The 21872-nt window shown below is 36.5% G+C and overlaps 1 protein-coding gene across 3 annotated transcripts in view; it reads right to left on the reverse strand.

Moving 5' to 3' along the window:
* ANKRD12 (ankyrin repeat domain 12) overlaps positions 1 to 21872 on the reverse strand; it is a 63039-nt gene that overhangs the window by 32090 nt on the left and 9077 nt on the right. The window contains exons 2-3 of one of the 3 annotated variants that reach the window (XM_061356296.1): positions 12149 to 12286; positions 4363 to 4510 (exon numbers count right to left, since the gene is read on the reverse strand). In XM_061356296.1, the coding sequence (XP_061212280.1) occupies positions 4363 to 4510; positions 12149 to 12235 (235 nt within the window). In that variant the 5' untranslated portion in view covers positions 12236 to 12286. Of the gene's footprint in view, positions 1 to 3708; positions 3978 to 4362; positions 4511 to 12148; positions 12287 to 21872 lie in introns of those variants that run through there. The other 2 variants (XM_061356298.1, XM_061356297.1) reach the window with 2 other exon arrangements.

A 21872-nucleotide genomic window follows, 5' to 3' on the forward strand; every position in this document is an offset into this window, starting at 1 on the left:
GCTTCTGACTTTCAGTGAAAGATTAGAACATGATGGAAGAGATCTCTCGGTATACTGTACTCTGTAGAGATATCAAGGTACTACTGTGATACCTAACTAATCAAGTTTACTGCGTATTTATTTAATCAAACCAACACACACACACACACACACACACACACGCACGCAAAACCACCTTCACTTTACTGCTTCTAGTCCAAACTATAAAAACTTGTAATAGTTGAACAGTAAGTCCAAATCCAGGAAGGAGTAACACAGTGTGAGCTTGTAAACAGTCCCTTTAACAACCCCACTAACCTCTGTAACTATGGGAAGCACAAGTACAGAAACTGTGATACTATGACATACTCATGGAACATGAAGAGGACAGTTGTTTTTCTCTTCTATGCTAAAAGAAATATGACTGTGCCATGTGTGGTCTACTTTAAAGACAGAAACTGAAGGGGTCAGAAAACAAAACTGAGATGCTACTATAAACAGAAAATCTGGAGAACACAATTTCCATGGAAAGATGACAAATTAGCAGTCAGTATAATTTTAACTTTTGTTGTTCTTCCTGAATAATCAACTTTGTAATAAGACTATGAGGAAAAAAAAAAGCCTATACTTATCCTCACAACTAAAATTTTAATATGATTTTTCTGAGCTGCAGTTATATTTATTATGCAAAAATTCAAACTTCTTTCTTCATACTAATAAGGTGGAGAAAAAGTTCCTCGGCAAAGTAGCACTTTCCTGTTATTCTTATTCTGATAAACACATCAGAGGTTATTTTAAAATAGCTAATTAAATAAACTAACAGAATTTAAATAGTGCTATTTAAGTAGTCTGAATAAGTGATGGCTTTTCAATCAAATTCTTGTTTGGGATTAGGAGACTTCAAATCAGAGAAATTATTAAAAAAGCTGTGAAAAATATTTCTCCTTCCACCATCCATTCTATCAATCTTTACTAAAGCTTGCATGTAGAATCCTTTATGAGATTAACTTAAATAAGGGTTAAAGCTATACTGCCGAATTTGTAATAAAACAAATTTGACTTTTAATTAGCTTTTCCTGGTTGCTCTGATAAAAGAACGGGGAAGTCATAACTGAACCCTCGGTTTAGGAAGCTGTCCAAACCAGGACAGTGTAATAGACAAACCCTTGCACAACAGAATAAACTGAAAATAGAATGCTATTGCTTAAAAAAAAGGCATGTAGTGCCATTTCATTGTCCTGCTGGCCTCTTCAGAAGGCCACAGCTCTTCTGTTACTCTCATCTTTCAGCCCTGTGCAGACAGCTACTGCATGCATCTCAGCTGGCGCTGCATGACTCCATTCAGGCAACTGGACTCAATCCTACTCAGTATGAAATTATTAAGAAAGTAACCTAAAGGCTAAATCTGTAAATTTAGTACTAATTTATTGCATCACTTTCTCAGGCAAAACCACTGAATTAAATATAAATTTAGATAAACTGGAAGATTGTACTTGTTCTGGACTCTTACGGGACACCACAAATGCCATTTGTTTTCAGCCTTGCCAAAACTGACTGGCTGTCAAAATTACTTTATGTATAGTTTTGTAGGAATCAATTTTAATACAATATTTCCCAATTAAGTTAATATTCAGCTGTCCATGTTCACTATCACTTACAGTTTCTAGACAATACCTAAACAAAAAAAACACCCACCACAAAAAGAAGCAAGAGGTGTAACTGCAGGGGGCGATTTTTACAAAAATAAAGCAAGAATGACAAAATCTTAGTTTATGAAAGAATACTCCGTAGACAGAACCAAGACAGTGCTAATGATGTAAAGCTCTCAAAATTACGTATTCCAATTCTTTGACTGATTCACCTGCTAAACAGGATGAAGCCCAGTCATCATGGGGTTTCTACAATCAGGTAGCAACCGTATCATAGTATTGTGGAGATTAACAATTTACTAAATGAAACTATTAATTAAATTAAATTTTTCATGCTGCAGTTACTTTTTATGGGATTTCTTGATTTCTGTTCTCCCGGGTCCCCTAAATCTGTAAGAGCATTTAAAAATCAAACTCAATGGTCTTACCTGCCACAGAGAAACCGTTTAGGAAAGCAGTAAGAACATTTTGCTATTCTGAACTCTGAAAAAAAAACCCTATTGGGTTTATTAAAAAAACCCCAAACTATTGGGAAGTGATTAAAAAAAACATCCTGGAACTGTAATGGGCAGTGGAAGGAATGAGGTAGTACCACATATTTTTTCAGAATCCTTCCAGTTATGAATTGTATACACAACCTCTGACCACATACCTAGAATACCACCACAGATTTGTACAAAGTATCAGAAGAAAACTGAGATTATTATTTTTTTTAACACTAGCACTGGTAGCTGATAAAGAACTTTTCACCACCTCTTCTTTTTCCTCTTTGACTCTGGTTACACTCTCATCTCCAAAAGCTTACATTCTTCCTTCTCAAATAACATTTGACATTCTCTGTACATAGTAGTTAGTAGGGAACTCTGCTTTCAGAGCTAACATTTTAGCTCAATGATGGCAAACCTTTTCACTGCATAATGGCCAAGTTTGTGTCAGAAGCAGCACTTCAATGATCACTGATGTCAGTCCTGATCTATGTCAGTGACAAACTTGGCACCAGTGTAAGTGGCTAATTCCCACTGGTCTAATCTACTTAGTGAGGAACATAATCAGCATTACAAAGAACTATTTTTTTCATCCTGGTAATGCTCCTGCCCCTAAAAAGCTTCTGGAAAGCTTGTGTACCAAGTTCCTCATCTGTGAAAGGAGGTAATTGTTCTTACCTCCTTACCTCAGCAGTAAAGAAATGGACAACAAGCTATGATGCTTGTGACACAGTAGCTAAAAGCTATGTGCCTTCTACTGTTATATTAAGTACCTCTTGCACCTATTTGAACAGTTTATTTCATCTCCCTGCAACAATTTGTAACAAAAAGATTTTGTAGTGTGCCCATGGTCTTTTTGTGCATTCTAAGCTCCTAGAATAATATCTTGTTTGTGGCAACTGTGACAACGGAAGCTACAGCAAAGGAAACACAAAGAAGTACATTACCTTACAAGATGCTGCAACAATGAATTATTTAAAACTGATGGGTGTGGGGAGAGATGACAGAAGATTTTCAACACAGAAAACATTAGATAAGTGCTAAATATTGCTTCTAAATATATTTATTTCCATTGTGAAAAATAGGTAGGGTCTAATACCAAACAATAAATTTAATGAAGTGGATGCTGGAAGCATATTTCTAATTTATAGAGGTCTTTAAGAACCAAGTAGTATCACGAATAGTGTTAAGACTCCACAATTCTGTAAAACCACTGAAAAGAGAGATCTAAAGCCAAAAGTATTGTTTTTGTAATGTGACTATTTCAAATTTTGATTTCTTGCCATATTCTCTTTACAGTAACAAAAATTTGCATGCAATATCCAGAAACCAAATCTGCATTAAAGCAGTCTTGGTCAAAAATTAAGTAAGTACTGAAGATATATAGTTATATCTTGCATTTAAATCTAAGCATATTCAGGAAATAATCTGTTTATGAAAATATTAAAATTTACAATGAGCACTGTGTAAGAAACCATAGCACTGAGCCTCTGAGAAATGTGAGAACATGCTTTCTGGTGGCCTTTTAGAGGGCACAGATCCTGTTTTGCCACCAACAGAACTATTAAGGAAGTAGGATACAGAAAACTAATTACCTAGATTCAGAGGTACTCTTGGAATAAACCCAGATCCCTCCATCTTGACTTGAAAAGAGCCAAGAATAGTATTTCGAAGTCTTGAAATCAGTTCCAAAAGAATATGCTTAAGAAGTGAGGAAGAACTATCAGCCTGTGCAGAAAAGGTATCTTCAACAGGTCATAGGAGCTGAGACCGAAAAAAAAGTTCACTCTCCATGGACAGTTTCGTTAGTTCCATAACCTCAGCATCCTTTTCTCTGGAGGAGAGTACATCTACCAATCTTTCTAACTCTTCCTCCCCAAAAAAGGCTACAGAAGGCTGACAGCCATCTCAAATCAAGACAATTAACATGTCTTTTACTTGTTTAAACAAATGGACCTCTACAGATGACAATGAAAAGAATCATTTATAACTAAAACAGAAGCAAAAGAATGAGGTTAGGAAACAACCGGAAAATGCAGGTAACTATGCTGGCATGCTAGCTCTTGCTAACGATAGGATGAAAGCCTATCAGACTGATATGCAATAATCGGAAGTAAGCAAACAACTTTTATACTTAGTATCCTTTTCTATAGGGAAAAATAATCAATATAAAAACATAATATACAATTAATTAAATCAGGATGTATTTTAGCAACAAATAATTAGTTAAGGAAATAAAAAGGTTCTACCTGTGTCTGAATTGCGATCTTCATTTCTGGATGGACTAACAGTAAAAGGAAGTTTACGTTTCATGGAAGACTTTTCTTTCATCTCCTTCCTCACATCACTCCTATCCACTTTTGGAGTTTTGCTGTAGGATGCAATCTTGTCCTTGCTCTAATATAAATAAAAAGTATACTAAGTAATTTTTGCATAAAGCAGAATAGTTTTATAATGTATACAGACTGAAAAGACTGCTATGTGAGAATGTATGTGCATGTGTGTAAGTATGCATATAACAATTCACTGAAAAACTTTTAAGCCAACCTTACTAAAAATAATAAATGGCATTCCTTTATTTTTAAAATGAGCACCTTCTGTGTTATTTCTACATCCAGATACATCACTGTAGAACTGTTGTTCCCTATTAGAGCCTTGATTAATAAGCAAAGGAACAACACAAACTGGACAAGAATTTGCTAAGCCTTAATGACCATTCCAATTTCCTTCCCTGACCATAACAAAACAATCCCGTTAAAAGCCCACGCTGCAATCACTGTGAATAGTAACACAGCAACCCCACCCCCAAACCCCACTCTAACAACCCTCCCCTGCCTCCACCCCCACCCTGTAATCCATCTATACAGAACTCCCTTTCTATTTCAACAATTGTGTAGTTTTGATTTTCTAAAGCAAAAATTTACTAAGAATTTAGAAAATCTATGAAGAAACTAAAAGCTATTTGTTATTCTTAGTTGCATAAACCTGGGATTTATGGCTTATAAAACATATTTCAAGATAAACAGATACAAATCTGGATGGGCACAATATTCACTTATGTTTACTTTGATAATATAGGAGGTCAAAGTACATAAAAGATACCAGATTAGTGAGAAGCCTGCTTGAAAGAACCCTCTGCAAACCCCAACATTTTAGCCTACCAACCAAGGTGTAATGTAGAGACATAACATTTTCTGTTCATTACATGCTGCAGAAGAACATTATCCAGCTATGTCAGCTACCACAACTCCATAACTTTGTACCATTCTTAACAGATGATTGGATGAAACCATTAACAGATTCATTTTCTAAAGGCTGCAGAATAGGGAGCCACACTAGCTTGCCAATCAGTGAAAAACAAAAGGAAGAAGTTAGAAGATTTATTGTATTAGAGGAAAATTAGAAAAATAACTCCAAGTAAAGGTGCTATTCCCGAGGGCACCTTTCATTTTTAAAAAAATAAACACACGAGAACAGTTTGAGTACATCATCTCACCCTCTGAGTTTAAACTACTGCCAAATCAGTAGGCAGAAGTGATTACACAAAAAAAACCTGCAAACAAACTCTACAGTCTTCAGCCAACAAATGTTTGTACCAGGGTAATCACAAGAGATCAGCCTATGTCGGGAGAACTCCTGAAATAGAAGGCTGATAAGCCCCTGAGAAAATCTATCTTCACTCTGAACTTGGAAACCTGGAAAAAAAACCCAAAACCCAATTCCAACCCAAAACAAAACCACCAAACCCCAAAGCCAAAACTATAAACCAAAACACAGAATAAAACCCACATGCCATAACCAACCTTTCTCCAAAACCCCAAAGGAACACACTCCTCTTCCCCCCCCCCCCGATCTTTTTCTTACATGCTAGAACAAGAAAGTCTAAAAATCTAAATCTCCTTAAGACTCTCCTAGGCCCTCGAGAGATCTGTGCGACTACTTTTGAAAGAAGCCATTCAATCAAACACAACTGACCATTTGCAAATCCATCTGTAAGTTGACAAAATCAGATCTAACTCCATTAAACCCATTCCACACTTTTCCACTACACAGGCGAGTTTTCCACTTCAGCACAATCCCACCAAGACCTTTCTCATCCCTTGTTCCAAACAATCCAATTACTTCTCATATGTATGTGTGTAAATTTCCCACAGTATTAAAATCTTATTGCTTTCTGTAGAATATTATCTTATGTTAGGTACTATGCAATAGAAAGGATCAATTAAAAATGTGGTTTTCAACTTGCTCTATAGAAAAAAAGGCAAAATTTTGCTGTTGGTAATCCTTAAAAACAATCACCCGTTTTGGCACTAATCAGTACAACAGATTGGTAGGTGCCCAAAGAGACACAAACTGCTTAAATAACTTCATAGTTTAAAATTTATTCTTAAATTGTATACATGCATTATGCTAAATATGATGACCGATGAACTACTTCCTTGATAATCACGGAGTACTAATTTTGCGATGATATAATTAGGAGGAGAGACAGTTCAAAATGCACACATTTGGATAAAAGATACATTGAAAGAACCAGCTGTACACAGAAACAAAAAAATAATTCTGAGTATTTTGTTCCTTAGCTAAAACATTTAGCCATTACCACTGGTGGACCTTCCAACCCAAATGATGCAATGAACAGGATGTTCGAAAAGTCTGTACAAGTCAATGCTACTTAGTATTTTCAGGGACAATGCTGAAATAGAGATGCAATTATACATGCAGATACCATCACAACTGGGAGAGAGGGAGAAGCAAAGGGCGCTGGTGAAGGGAAAGGAAAAAGACTAGCAAATTTGAAAAACAGTCTAAATACAAAACAGAAGTGGAAAAGCCAGGATAAAACCAAGGTTCTACAAATGGATAACAAAATTAATGGTACAATCACAAGACCCCACATTAAACGCCAGAAACTTCTTAACAGCTTCCTGGATTCAACTCCTAATGAAGGCAGGCAAAAGGAAGAAGCAAGCCCCACAGGTTAGAATAGGCATTTTGATTTAAAGGGTGAGTATTCACTATTCCAGCTACTCCTGGTCACTGCAACAGCATGGACTTCTCTTTTTCATGGTCCAAAGCAAGGTTCAAAATTCAGCATGAACAGTTCTATTTATTAATGTGATCTGTGGAAGCAACCTAAAACAACGCTGACATCTTTTGTAAAACAACCTGGAACTTGGAATATCTGTGGACTTTCTAAAGAGGTTCATTTTGTTCAGATAAATAAACTGTTGCTGCAAAGCATTACATATGCTCCATGCCCACTACAGTGAGAGAACATGTAATGGCTTTAGACTGCAACAGGAGACAAGCAAAAGTTATTTATCCTTCTACAAAGTATCTAACCATGCCAGTCAGCCTAATGAAGTATCAGAATAAACTGCCCAAACAGTTGAATTTCCATCCAGCAAGGCTTTAAAGAAAAGGTCTGGCAAACATCTGTCAAGAGCTGAGTACAGCTTATTCTACTCTGGGGCAAATAGATGAACTGGATCTGCATGTCTCAACATTTAATGCATGCCTCACTGGAGGATGTAGTAACAAGGAAGAATTTTCTCTGTCAACAAAGCCATACTAGTGTGCTATGATGAGGAACACATTTTTAATCTGTTCAACAGAAACAGTCTCGGAAGGCTAACAAAGAGCAGCCTGGACAATTTCTGGATATCTCATTCCAGCTCTATTGTCTGGTACTGTGACAATCAATGACAATACACAAAAGGAGACAACAAGAGTGCCATATAATCTAGCAGATGTACTAAACCCTGGGAGAAGAAGCATTCTTTTTCTGCCTATCAAAGATAATTACATATTGAAGTGTGCCCTGTGTGGTATTAAAAAGGCTTTAGTCATTATCGTTGGACTCTTTTAAGAAAAAAGTTAATTCTTACAATCCCCAAATGTGTTTCTTCTTCAGACCACAAATCTATCATTTACTTCCTGAGGTGTGGCCACATAAGTTCTAAAGAATAAATTTGAATAAATTAAAATTTCATTATGTTCTTGTATTTACAAAATATCTCATGCAAACACATAATTTTAAGCTCACAGAAGACCTTAACACGCAGCTGATTCACATCACTATTTACTAGTTGCCAGAACAGTGTAATAAGCACTAATTTCCACTAGAAAAATATGAAAAATTAAGGACCATAACAACAGTAACTTTACTACATTCCCCAGTCAACAGCTAAGAGTGCCCAACCAGGAAGAGCTAAGCACTGCACCAACTATGACAGGAAAACCAAATCCTGTAGGTGTTTTTTCTTTTATCTTAATATATTAACCATTGGAATAGGCTCACACCATATATCTAGGCCATTACAGTTTTTATTTTGCTAACACAAATGAGGATTTTTTTTTAAGGGAGTGGTGTTAACATTACTGTTCATTTGTTAGATGCACTGATTTGTATGAACATTATTTCACAGTAGGCCTCAATACTTTCCTACATCAATTATGTTAACAAAGCCATTAACTTTTCCATAAAACGTTCTAATGCTTCAAAGGCTGCTGGTTTAAAATTTATGGTGGCGAGTATTTACGTATAGAGAAAAATCCTTATTTGCTTTACAGAAATTTCACTACTTCCTAAAGACACTTCATTTAAAATTATCAGCATTGATTTGGCCTAGACAACCTTTACTTCAGAGTTTTATGTTTGTGTATGTAATACAGATTTGCCTCAATGATTTTTTGTTGTTCAAACTCAAATTTTACTCTTACTCTATTGCCTGTTGAATTTTAACTGATTTTCTAGGCTGAATCTTTTCTAGGCTGAAAACTACCACATTTTGGCATGATTTTGTCTACTTTTACTAACAGAGGGGGAAAGACTGCAGATTATTCAAGGGCCAGCTAAACAATACTGACAATTACCTGTCCATATGTTAGAAAACAGATCATGTCACTAAGTGACTGTTTAGCATCTTAACTATATATTTAGTTTTTCTGAAAATATGACAAAAGCAACCAAACTATATTTATTATGCTAAAAAATAATAAATACAGGATTATTAACTGCAACACTTAAGATAACTCTGCAATTTTAGTTAGGATCTCGCATTTTCAATACTACATTTTAATTTGTATCATACAATCCTCAAACCAAACCCTACATTACTCTAATCTCGTATTATATACTGTGCCAAGGTGGATGGTGAGCAAGACTGAATATAACAGTGCAAGCAGTTTATCAGCTTACATTTTGGTATCAGTGTAATCAAACCACATTGTGATTCCATATCTATGACCTTGGTCAAACTGCCATCTCCCCCTAGATTTTAATTTTCTAAGTAATTCTGCTTTCACTGGCATCTTAAATACCAAGCAAGGCAGAATCTGACATTTGCCTGTATTTTTAATTCCTGTAGACTGGTCATCAGCCAACAATTTCTTTGTTAGCACAACCAGCTAAAGACAAACCTCCACTTCAACCAGTATCACAACGAAAGGGTTTTACGTGACATCAAAAAGAGAATGCTAATTTACTTCTTTTAAAATCAAATCAAAATTTGCCGTATTTCCTGCTGGTTAAATAAATGACACTATGTTCACTCTTCTGTTCCCTGGAAATAAGTTATTCACATTTTCATATGAATTCAGATCTCCTTTTTAATGTTTGGCAAAAGAGCTACACATCTCTGCTTCAGAAGATTACCTAACAGAGATTGCAGAGTATAGGAGTTATGTGGCTCAGCAGATGTAACTGCTACTGTTATTAGCAGAGAAGGAACAGTTTATGGGGATCAGAGGCAGGAGATTACTGGAGAGGAAGGCATCAAGACAACAAGCAAATACTGAACTGAGCAAAAGGGTCACTGATGAGGCAGTTCCTTTGGCAGCAGTTGCAGATTCAATGGCCAAACTAGCACCCATTTTCTACAATGACAATGAGCAACAAGAAGAGGTGAGGGGGAGTCAGAGGTATAGAGTGGAAGAGGTAAAAGGGACCTTACAAGCAAACTCTTTATTTTGATTTATAAAATTATAAATAAATAAAACTCAAACTGCAGAACAATTTTTATGCAAAATTCAAAGCCTTAAGAAGGAAGAAATTAATCTCCACTATGAAAATACGATAATCTATATCCATAGGCTCAAACCAACAAACAAGCTTATCCTAAGCATTTCAAGCCACACCTTTAGCAAAGAAACAGGGAAAAGGAACACTTTAAAATTGACACATTTCAGCAAACCCACTAGTTTTCCTTTGATGAAAGTGAACAAAAGATGAAAAATTATTTTAACCTCTGTTACAATTTTTTTATAAACACAAATAAAGCTTGAAAAAATTGACACAAGTCAGTTTTCCTAGCATAAGAGGCTGTTGGTTGTATCTTCAAGATTTCTTGTGTCAACTCTCTTTCAGAAATATCAAAATGTGAAGATGAGAGCTCATAAAGCCAGAACTTTTTTTGTTACATAAATAACCTAAAATCTTTACAAAGTGTCACTTATTTGCAAGAGTATACATAAAAAGACAGTATTTAATACCACTGAATTTCACTGCAATAGCCTTCCTATTCTTGCTGCTTGTAGGTCCCAGACATTCCCTCTTTTTCCCACTATTGAGTAACACCTGAATTAACTTGACCATATACCAAACAAGGATCAGGAAAAAAACAAATAATGAAGACACCCCAACATTCTTTCATCCTTTTACTGGTAAGCCAATTTCCTTCCCCCATTTTATTCTGTTATTGTCCTCTTCTTATCTGAGCAGTTCATCACAGATGGTAGGAACAACTGCCTTTGCCGCACTTTACTGGGACCAATAAAACAAACTAGGAAGAGACTAAAAAGTCTCAAGTTTTCTATTAAAGCTCTCAGAAGACAAACAGTTTTAAGTAGATGCTGAATCTTCCAATCTTTCCCTGCTTTTTAATCTCTTCCTGTCTTATATCCATTCATCAAATGGTTTTACAGAGAATACAGGCTTCAAACAACTAGTAACATTATGTATGACCACACACACAATCACCCTTTCCAGAGAAGACAGTTTTAAAGACCATTTGGGAGATAAATGGATTCTCTCTCCTTAAGGCAATATACAAGTCATCATTTAATTTCTTTCCTTGTTTAGGTTAGATATAAGGAAGAAGTTCTTTACTGTGAGGGCAGTGAGGCACTGGAATGGGTTGCCCAAACACGTTGTGAATGCTCCATCCCTGGTAGTGTTCAAGGCCGAGTTGGATGAAGTCGTGGGTGATATGGTTTAGTGTGTGGTATCCCTGCCTATGGCAAGGGGGTTAGAACTACATGATCTTAAGGTCCTTTCCAACCCTAACTATTCTATGATTCACAATGAAGAATATTGTTCTGTCTTCTGTTATTCCTTAGTATTACAGATAAACTTGTCTATTGCACAAGTGTACTAAGCAGACAAAATGGAGAACTGGATTATTTGCAACTCAGTTGGGCTATTCCAAATAATCCAACCAGATTATTTCCAATCTGGTTTGAAAATGATGGGATAGTTCACTTCCACAAACAATAAACTACCTTTTCAGTATTACTGGATCTCCCATATTCCTTCATTCTCCAACACTCAAAAATGGATTGTACAATTTTAAAGTGGACTCCCTTGTACAGGAGTTACTCTTAACCCTTCTGCAGCACTTGGATTTGAAGTCCTGGCAGAGGATATTAGCCCATGTATTACAAAGGAACGTAAGAAACTTGTTTGTTCACTGGTCTGTGCTCTGTCACAGGCCTTCAGAAATGTTTCATGTGTTTGTTACAGAGAGTAAGACACCATAAAATTAAATATAATATGAATCATTGTTCCTTTAAAATACAGAAACTATGCAGTGATTTATATCAAATAAACCCAACACATCCACCTTCTTTTTGAATTAAACTGCAAGTCACAATTAAAGGCACAAATTCTGTTCCCTAGTTCAATGTACAGACACTTTTTTTCAGCACTCAAGATACAGATTTATTTCTTCCTGTTACACCAACAAAATTTGTGATAGAACACATGCTCTTCATTTCACTGAAATTAAATGGACATTAATGTAATTTTGTTACCTTTTTGGCAGTTGTTTTTTCCACCATGGTGCTGTCACTGTCAGAATTTTCAACTTGAACTGTTTTTGAAGACCCAAATTTGGGCATCTTATAGCTGTTTAGCTAGCTGTATCTTGTATCAGTGGGTTCATTGTGTGTCTGAAAAATAAACAAAGAACATTATTTAAATATATACACTGCGGTGCCATTTCAGGACAAATGCTGTTACTGCAGATGGTAGCAGAGTTGAACAGTATCCTAAAAAGATGGGTAACAGTGACACCTGACTTCAAGCACCCCATTCACCTGCAGCCCAAACCTTGGAGCAAAAACCTGAAAAGTTGAACACGGCTACTTCTGGGGACAAAGCCATTAGAAAACCACCAAGTCAGCTGCTGAACTGCCTCAGCCCTCTAACTTACCTCTTTGGCAAACTCAACACTTTTGGGGATTTGATGGGCCATTTGTTCATTATCTCACTTAATTTTATAGGTAGTACGACTGGGAAGATGCACAAAATCATTTCTAGCAACACTATAAAGAGCAATTAAGCTTTCTAGCCTGGGAAACTGAAATTCGTCTACCCAAAATATGGAAAGACGATCAAATCTTGGTGATTTACTGTACTTTCTGTTAGAACAAGAGATATGTGTTACAAGAAAAAAATCTAAAGGTTACACCTGGAACTAGAAGCTTTAATTTTCACTATCTAGTAAATTAATTATATAAGCCGTTGAGATATATATATATATGCATATATATAAATATATATGCATATGAAGCTCTAAGAGCTCTGCGATGTTTCATCTCCAAGCCAAGTGTCATTATAAATTCACATAATGGAAGAGGTCTGGCTTGCCTCTTCCACAGAACAAAGAACCACTCTTCTTGCAAGAAGAAAGGTCACGGAGAAAGGAAAACCACCTTTGACTTCACTTTAAAGCTGGTGATGTTTTATAGGTCTTTTTGAGTTAATGTATTAAGTTACAAGTATTTATGTGATCACAGTCTTACTGAGTCTTGTAGTAATTTTATGTCTCACTGAGACATTTCAAGAGTGACATTTATATTGTTGCTTTACAGTTAAGATTTTGGGATCATCATGTAGCAAATTTGTTGGTGTTATAGGGCCGCTGTTTTGGTTTGACATTGGTAACTGACAACAGAGGCTGATATTTTCTCTTTGGCAGATGACTTTGAGAAAACTGTTTTGCACACCAGACCTGACACATAAAATTTTCATATTTAAACACATTTCTACACCCCACCCACCCATCCAACCCCCACAAGACCTAAACTATGAGAAATTCCCTAACAGAATACTTAGCTAAGATTAATACTGTTATACACAGCAAAGTAGTATCTCTCTTACTCCTCCAGAACAGAAAGGGAAGAATAAGAGGAGAAGGAAAGTTTAAAATGTTCAGTCCTCAAGTTAGAAAATTAGGAAATGCTGCACTAAGGTCTGCTCTTTTCCTCCACTTCCCCTACACCTGAGGGTGGTGTGAATTGTTTTGGTGGTGTTTGTTTGGGTTTTTTCAACATTAACTACAAGCTTATGAAAAACAGGAAGAGCTTAATTAGAAACTGTCTGACATACCATAATCTGAATCTTGTCTCCACTATTACACAAGACACAATATTGTGGAATTCCTACTATTCTGTTCTTACCCAGAACAAAAGAAACATTAGTGTATTCCCTTCATCTGTGTAGTGTATTTTAAATAATTCAAGCTACAAGGCATTGTATAGGGGCAAGAGGATGATGAGAACATTTTCAAAATAAATTAATAAATTTAAGCTAAAGGTATTTTTAAATAATATAGTTAGCACAAATACTATACAAATATAAAGTAAATGAAAATGCCCAGAGAAGCTGTGGCTGCCCCATCCCTGACAGTGTTCAAGGCCAGGTTGGATGGGGCTTTGAGCAACCTGGTCTAGTGGAAGGTGTCCCTGCCCATACCTGGGAAGTTAGAACAGATCATGTTCCAACTATAAGCATTCCAATGATTTCATGAAAAGAGAAATCAGAGCATGTTTCCATTTTCTTCACCACGTGATCAAAAGTAAATGTGAATTCATTCAATTCTCAACCCCAAGCCAATTATGTTTTGAAGAGAAAACTGCTTTGAAAGTTCACTATAACTGAGTATCGCATACTGGATTATTGAAGAAGAGCCATCACAACTATCACATTGACACATGACAGTATTTTTATTAAGTATTTTAAATACCACGTTGGTATTTCACAATCCCTCCGTAAAACACTTTTCAGGTATAAATGCTACAAATATTGGGGGGGGGGAATCTTTTCACAAAGTGTAGCTCTTTTGTAAGAGCTATGGTCCAGAAAGGTAAGCAGATTATTCAACCCATGATCACATAGTATATCTTACAATCAAATTCTGAACTGAAGAAGTGATTTTACTGTCATTTTAATTTTATTTCCATTTGCCTGCAAGGCAGTGCCATTTCATTTCATGTTCTGAACAGTCAACAAACATTTTCATTCAGAGTGAAAATGTAGAACATTAGCAGGCTCTTCCAGGGAAACCTAGATCTGTCTGCTTTGAGTTTCCTTCAGGGCTGTTTCTTAATGCAATTACTGGTTTATTACGCAGCCTTGATGACATATTTCAAATCACCAGAACCCTAAACTGAGTGTTAAACTCTTTACATTCAAATTATTCTCCTCTGTCACAACAAGCAGCACCATCACTTCTCCTCTAACAGGCACAGCTGTGCTTTTTCTCTCACACACTGATCTATTTCATGCTTTTCAAGAAAACACAGAATCTGCTTTCTACTGAAGAAACTTCTCTGCACGTAACAAAGTGGATAATCAGATTTTATGCTTGCATGTCTTTATGTTTGAACATATTTCCTGCACGTTCATTATCAGTTATCAATGTCCCATTATTTGAAATACTGCTAAACTTCTTTTTCTCAATCATTTTTCACCTAAAGAAAAAAAACCTATTTCCCCCTTAGAGTAACAAATATAAGCATTTTGACAGATTTACAGCCAGTGATTATTTCGTTAAAAAATCCTCACCCAGAAAAAACCCCTATCAACCACCAGAACTTCAAACACAGGAAGCTACAGAAAATTAGGCATATAATAAATCTCTAATAACAACAGATTACTGTATTAACTTATTAACTTGTATAAGCTTACATCTAGTACTAATGAAAGAGTACACCCTCACCTATGTGAAGAAACAGGGAATTCATGCCATACTCCAAGAACAAAAAAACCCTCTCTTCCAGTATGAATTTACTCCAGACTGGGAAACAGTGAATCGACTGTACAAAATTTCTGCTATAAATATTTGACAGGAGTACTTCAGAATGTTTTGCTAAAATTCACCTCCTGAAAATGACAGCTAAGGCTAGATCTACATTAGCAAGGAATACAAAATTATCAAGAGCAGATCTGTAGACTGGAACAGCTGGTAAGAAAAAGTCAGAATTTACACTAGTCACATTTTGCAGTTTTACCCTCGACTAGTTCTAGTGCAATCTCATGTACTAAGCACACACTAAAGGTTGGAGCACATTCAGCACATTGCTGAACACATCTCTCAGCTTAAAACAGGAGGAATTAAGCTCTGATGCCACTCTATAGCAAGCTAAGCCACAGTGAGGAGAGCTAAGGATAGTAATTTTAAAAGGTGTATACCTCATTCAAACTAAGACACTGACCTGATTTCCTCCTAGCGATCTCCCCCCTCCCATTCCCAAGACTTTGTCTCTTCCAAGATTATTTAGAAGTGACTAGTATGATCTACATCTCAAAGCTATTAAGACTCTATTATGGAAAGGAAAATAAAAGTTGGTGGATGAGTGTAATAGAGAGATGTCTAAGAACAGCTGAACTGAGAGAAAGGCAGGCAAAAGCCAGCATTACATATTCTGTTCAGAGAAAGCCAGCTGGCCAACCCTTATGTACATACTGGCTAATTAAGAAGTATGTAGGTAGCTCCTGCCCAGCCATACCAAATGTTATCTACATTCTGGTGGGAGTGTTAAAAGCAGCTAAGGTTAATGCACTGGGTATATTACAAAAGACTGAAATCCACAGAAAATTGGGGTTTTTTACATATGGTAAGGAGCAGAGTTTAAGCAGAAAGATACTAGCAAAAAGATGTTCATTTAACTAAGTTTTAACAGTCTTCGGGTTCGTTTTTTCTTCATATTGGGGAAAGTGCAAATTGCTTCAGTATTTTATTTCACAATAAAAGCACCCTTCAGCAAATAACTCAGAGAGCAACTTCTCCCCAAAAGAGATTTGTTAACAAACTCCAGTGTTACTAGTACTAAATGAAATGTGATGGGAGATTTAGCAGCATTGTCAATTTTTTTCTTCTTACAGAACTCAGTGCTTCTATACACAGTTATTTAACCATAACCTACTGCTATAAAATGACCCAGCTGCCAGTCAGACTGCAATGCATGTGTTATCAGATCAGCATCTACATTTTCACACACGGTGTCCAGTAAGAAAAAAATGGCTCAAGATGGAACAAGATTACTTGGGATCTTTTGGTTAGAGGCTGGGGACTTACTAAGACACGCAAGACCTGGAATCTGGGACTGTGGGGAAGACTTTATTCAAGTACAACATACACTGGCTTGGGAAATTAAACACCACATGTATGAAAAGAGCACCTCTATTTTTGCCTGGTATTTCCCCCACAGAAGTATGCCTGTGAAGAGTAAAACTTCGGATTACTAAATGAGAGAATGTGACTGTGATGAGGAAGCTGCAGAGAAACTTGAGAGGACAAGTCAGAAGGGATTATGCTTGTGAAGAAAGCACAGTAGACTCTGTGATTAACACACAAGATTTTTTTTCCCCCTAGAACACAGAACACAAACCAAAATTATTCAGTCTTGCCATTCCTGTGGCCCTGTAAAAAAGCAAAAGTGTTCCATCTCCTTTTAGCTTTAATGGAGGATGACAACTTACTACTGTGGTCAGTTTTCCATTACCTCCTTGGACAGACATGTAGAAAAGAAATCTTAAACACTGCTGATGACTCATGAGAATGTAAAAATGATGGTAAAGAATGGGACATTGCCCAGGATGTGCACTTCAAAATCTTATTAGAACATTATACAAAATACTGGTTTGAAATTTTAAAATTTCAGAGTGGCTGTAGCCACAAGCATTTTAGTCTAATAAAGTCTTCATTGCAGAGAACTATATAAACACAGCTATTCTATAATCATTGCAGCAGTTTATTTCATCTTTACAATGAAAGAGCTATTAAAGGCTTCATTTGAGCAAAACCAGTTTCAGGTATCATGCAGAGTCCTATGTTATATGGATCTCCCAGAACCGACATCTTCCCAATCATTTAGCAATCAAGGGCGCTGCAGGGTGCTAAAGTCAAAGTTGAGCAGGTATAAGACCTATATAATAAAACACGTTTCTCAAAAGCTGAAAATACATTAGACATGTGCAGCTATAACAAGCTAAACATTCACTGCAGTACATCCCTACTGGCAAGCCCACCTCCTGTTGCAGGCTAGAAGCAGGTTATCCTTTACAAGCTTAAAGAAAAACACATTTTGAATAAGAAAAGATGAAACAGAGGCTCATTGTGTATGTTATACTAAGACTAAATTTTTACAATCATCCCTTCCTGTGGGATGTGGCATACACTAAAAGACCATCAGCTACAATGAACCTAACAAATTACCAGGTACTTTTTGCCCTGCACTCCATGGTGTCTCACTGCACTTGCAATTCAGTTCTCTACCAGTAACTAGCATGAATTACTAAATACTACTGGCTTTAGGTAGCACATCAATTTAGTATGCTGGAGAGAAGAGTGCCTTAATGGTATATGCAGTGGCTTACGCAAATGAAAGGTGACAAGAACATTTTCTTATTTGGAAAATATTCACAAGCTCTTTTCACACATGACTGTGACAGTGCAGGCCATGTAGATTCCAGTGTCACAGTTCTGATGAAAGAACTAAGCTCCAACACAGTCTCAAACTAATGGTGCCTAAGGCAACAGTCTGTTGTGGTGTTAAGTACAAATGCAGTACGCAGGGTGGACATGAGTCAGAAATTTGGCAGATTTTACAGCAGCATCTGATGGTAAAATATGACAAAACAGGAATTCTTTTTTATTACAGTTTTCCTTTAAGATTTGCACAATACTCAACATGAGTTTGTGGCTAGAACATGCAATGCTGAGATCAGTTCTACTCCTTTCTCTGCTATACCTATTGTGCAACCTCAGAAAAAGTGCCTTACCCCTCCCCCCCCACAACAATTCTCCCTACTAGATTTTGGATGATACGTTAAAAAAATCCAAGAGAACAGAACACCAGCCATACATAAAACATACTTTTCAGAAATATATGCCATGACATAATTTGGATATGTGTATTCTGGAGACTCCACAGATCCTAGCTAATACATGGAATGGTCTACTAGACTTGCTGCCCTGTCAAAGCACTTCTGATTTTGATATGAAATATTTAGATACTTGAGATCCAAACATCTAAGAATTGCACAAATCTTTCTGTAATGAGAAAAACAGAATTATTTTAACCCCATTTTATAAGGGTGTCCTTGAACAGTGAAGCAGGAATAAGCAGTGACTACTCATAATCTTCAGAAAAGCTTTTAATATACTCTGAAGTACCTACTCATTGCATGCCAGACTCCACTACGCAGCACTAGGACTAAGTCCCTGAAAAACAGCCGACACTCAGGCAGCAAGAAAGATTTTCCAGTACTTCAGCTGGAACTCACCACTACTTCCTACCAAAATAAAGAACATATCTCATAGTCTAGGAATTTCTACTCGGAAGAGCAAAAAATGAGAGGACATACAACTCTTTCCTATGTAGAAAACAAACAAGACTCTACAGCGGTTTTGCACTTGCCTATATAGGACCTCGGGCTCTGACCCAGAACACCTTCAAATCCCTATTTTAAGAGCCAAAGTTTACCTGTGCTTGTTTCAAGTTCCACTGACTTCACGATACTCTTCAGTTTAGTTTCCATGCTAATCATAGCACCTAAACTTGTCTACCTCTTTCTAACAAATATGCTCTAGTAAAGAACATGACTGAATCTGTAGGTTTTTTACTAAGTTTTAATAAGGCTTTACCCCACTTGTCTTACTTAAAAAAACCAAACACATGCTTATCAAAGAACACAAGAACTTCATTGCTCATAGAATTAAAGAATAACTGAGGTTAAGGAACATCTGGAGGTCATCCAAGTCCCTCAGTTATCTAGTCAGTCAGACATTTTCAGCTGTTGTTGCACCTTACACAGACCAGGTCGAGTTTGTTAACTGAGCAGGAAAAAAAAGCTGTAAAAGAAAACATGGAGAATAAAAACCTTCCTATTGCTGACTAACTATAGACATACAAACAATGCAGCTGTATTTTATAAGCAGCACACTGGAATAAGAAAAAAAATGCAAACAGACTAACTTTGGCCCAATATTTAATTTACAAAATCTAATTCTCCAATTCAAGATACCACACCCCAATATGCCTTTGAAATTTGTTGCATGGATTGACTGAATTTTCGAGGCACTACTGGTTTGTGAGTTTCAGACAGCTCACGCTTCAATAACAGCTGTATCTGATCAAGAGATGGCTTCTCTTTTGTGTCACAGCTCATTAGAAATACATCTGTACTTCTTTCTGAAATGTTTTCTTGCAACTACACTTACAATAAATGTCAAGCAATTAAGGATTCTAACTCTTGCTGAAGTAGCACTGAACATCTCATGTCACACACATAACTAAAACTCAAAAAATTCACCTGGCAGAATGAAAAAAATACATTTGCACTGATTTGTCTCTGGAAGTAAAAACAAAACAAGACAAAAACAGATTTTCAGGGTATCTTACAACTCTGATTTTATTATACTTCCTTAGACATGATCAAGCAACATACTCATTTGCCGAACATTCCTTTTAAGCCAGTTTAGTTCTTAATGCTCCTACAGAAATGTTTAAGTAGCACTTGAGGCAAAAACTTTGTGACCATTCTTACTACTGGCAGAGGCAAATTCTCATAGCAATTGAGGAAACTGGCTTCTCTTGCTGTGTGAAAATTTTTTGAGAACTTGGTGGAGTTCTGAGGAACTACTGACCAGAAGCACGTACAACAAGTGGCATCACTTACTTCCAGACAAAGAGAATCCATTGGTTACACATACCATGATTCCCTGCTATTTCAGCTTTTCTTGATTTCTACCTTCTTAAAGAGAAGGAAATGCCTGCAATACTTTTAATTATTATTATTTTAAAGCACACCCTAAATAAAAAGGAGGACCTATCCTGGACAACACTACAGAACTTACTACCCATAAATCAAAACTGGGAATAATAATGGTTAGGGTTCCCCTTTCACAGACATTAATTTATTTTCACAGTATCACTGGAAGATGAGGATGCATTATGTCCTTCATTTTACAGATGGCAACTTCAGTTCACAGAACTAATGAAGTCAGGAGTCTCAGCAATTTGCCAAACCCAGACTTTATTTTTCAGATTATTTCATGTTAGATAGCACTTTATACTTGGATAGACCATAGCACTAGTGACTTCAGTTTCAACTTTTGCAAGCAACTCCTCTTCTCTATCACTGCTGAAGGAAAAAGGTAAAACAGTGTCAAAGCAGTTATCCACAAGTGAGAAAAACACTTGGCAAATGTTCACAAAAAAGCTTGCATCTTACATGAATTCCAAAATAGACTAAAACTTGGTAATATTCAAAGTCAGTACTCAACTTTCTTGAACATGGGACCCTCTTCTCTTCAAGCCCCTCCTAAGTTAGATGACTTATTCCAACTTCTGCAAGAGGACTCCTGTTGAAGCAATATCCTGGACTGCACAATTGTAATTTATCCCCAGAGATATGCTCAGTTCATTACTTTGAAGTGGAGTCCCAGCCAAAAACCATCAACTTGTGCTCACATTCTGCTATCTGCGGAAGTGCTACTCTAACATACGGCAGACAGCATTTCTGACACAGCAGAACAGAAAGGTTACTGACACTAACCTTTATGCAAGAGGCATGCAAATACAGACAAGATCCACTAGTTTCACTTCTTCCACAACACACTCCCATTTTCTTCCTTTACTTTCTCTGAAGTTTCCAGTCCTAAATAGATTCTGAGGTCCTCCCACTGCAAATGTCACTCTGCACATCAAGATTACAAAAAACAAAAAAAAAAAATCAAAGCAGCTTGTTTGTATCAGACTTCTAAACTCATATAGAATTAATTACTGTTTGTATCTTGCCAAGGCACTGGAAAAAAATCACAAAAGCTAAAATTTTGTCAAAATATCCTTGCAGGTGTTATGCCAAACAATCTAGTCCTGCTTGGTATAAAAGAGCAAAAGAACCGTGAACATGACATAGAAAAAGAAACAATAGGATCCCAGCTATCTGTAAATGACCTTTAATGTTCTTCCAGTAGATGGTGAACATGGAAGAATTAAAGAAAATGAGTGTGCTAGGCTCTAATTCTACTTTAACATCTCACAATAATATTAGTAATCACTAAATATTAAAGTTTCAGTATTCAAAAAAGGTGTCATTTTCAAAGAACTGGAGACTCTCAAAGAATCAGTTAGATTCATGGACCCAAAACCTGGGTAAACCCATCATATCCACTCTGGATAGGCATCAAGCCCTATTCAAAAGGAGACACCAGAGACTGCCTCCAAAAACCCTGTAAAGTACTGA

Source organism: Neopsephotus bourkii, unplaced genomic scaffold (genome assembly GCF_033783945.1).
Source record: "Neopsephotus bourkii isolate Nb327-2 ecotype Australia unplaced genomic scaffold, CSIRO-AGI_Nbou_v1 NB_846, whole genome shotgun sequence".
NCBI classification, from domain to species: Eukaryota; Metazoa; Chordata; class Aves; order Psittaciformes; family Psittacidae; genus Neopsephotus; species Neopsephotus bourkii.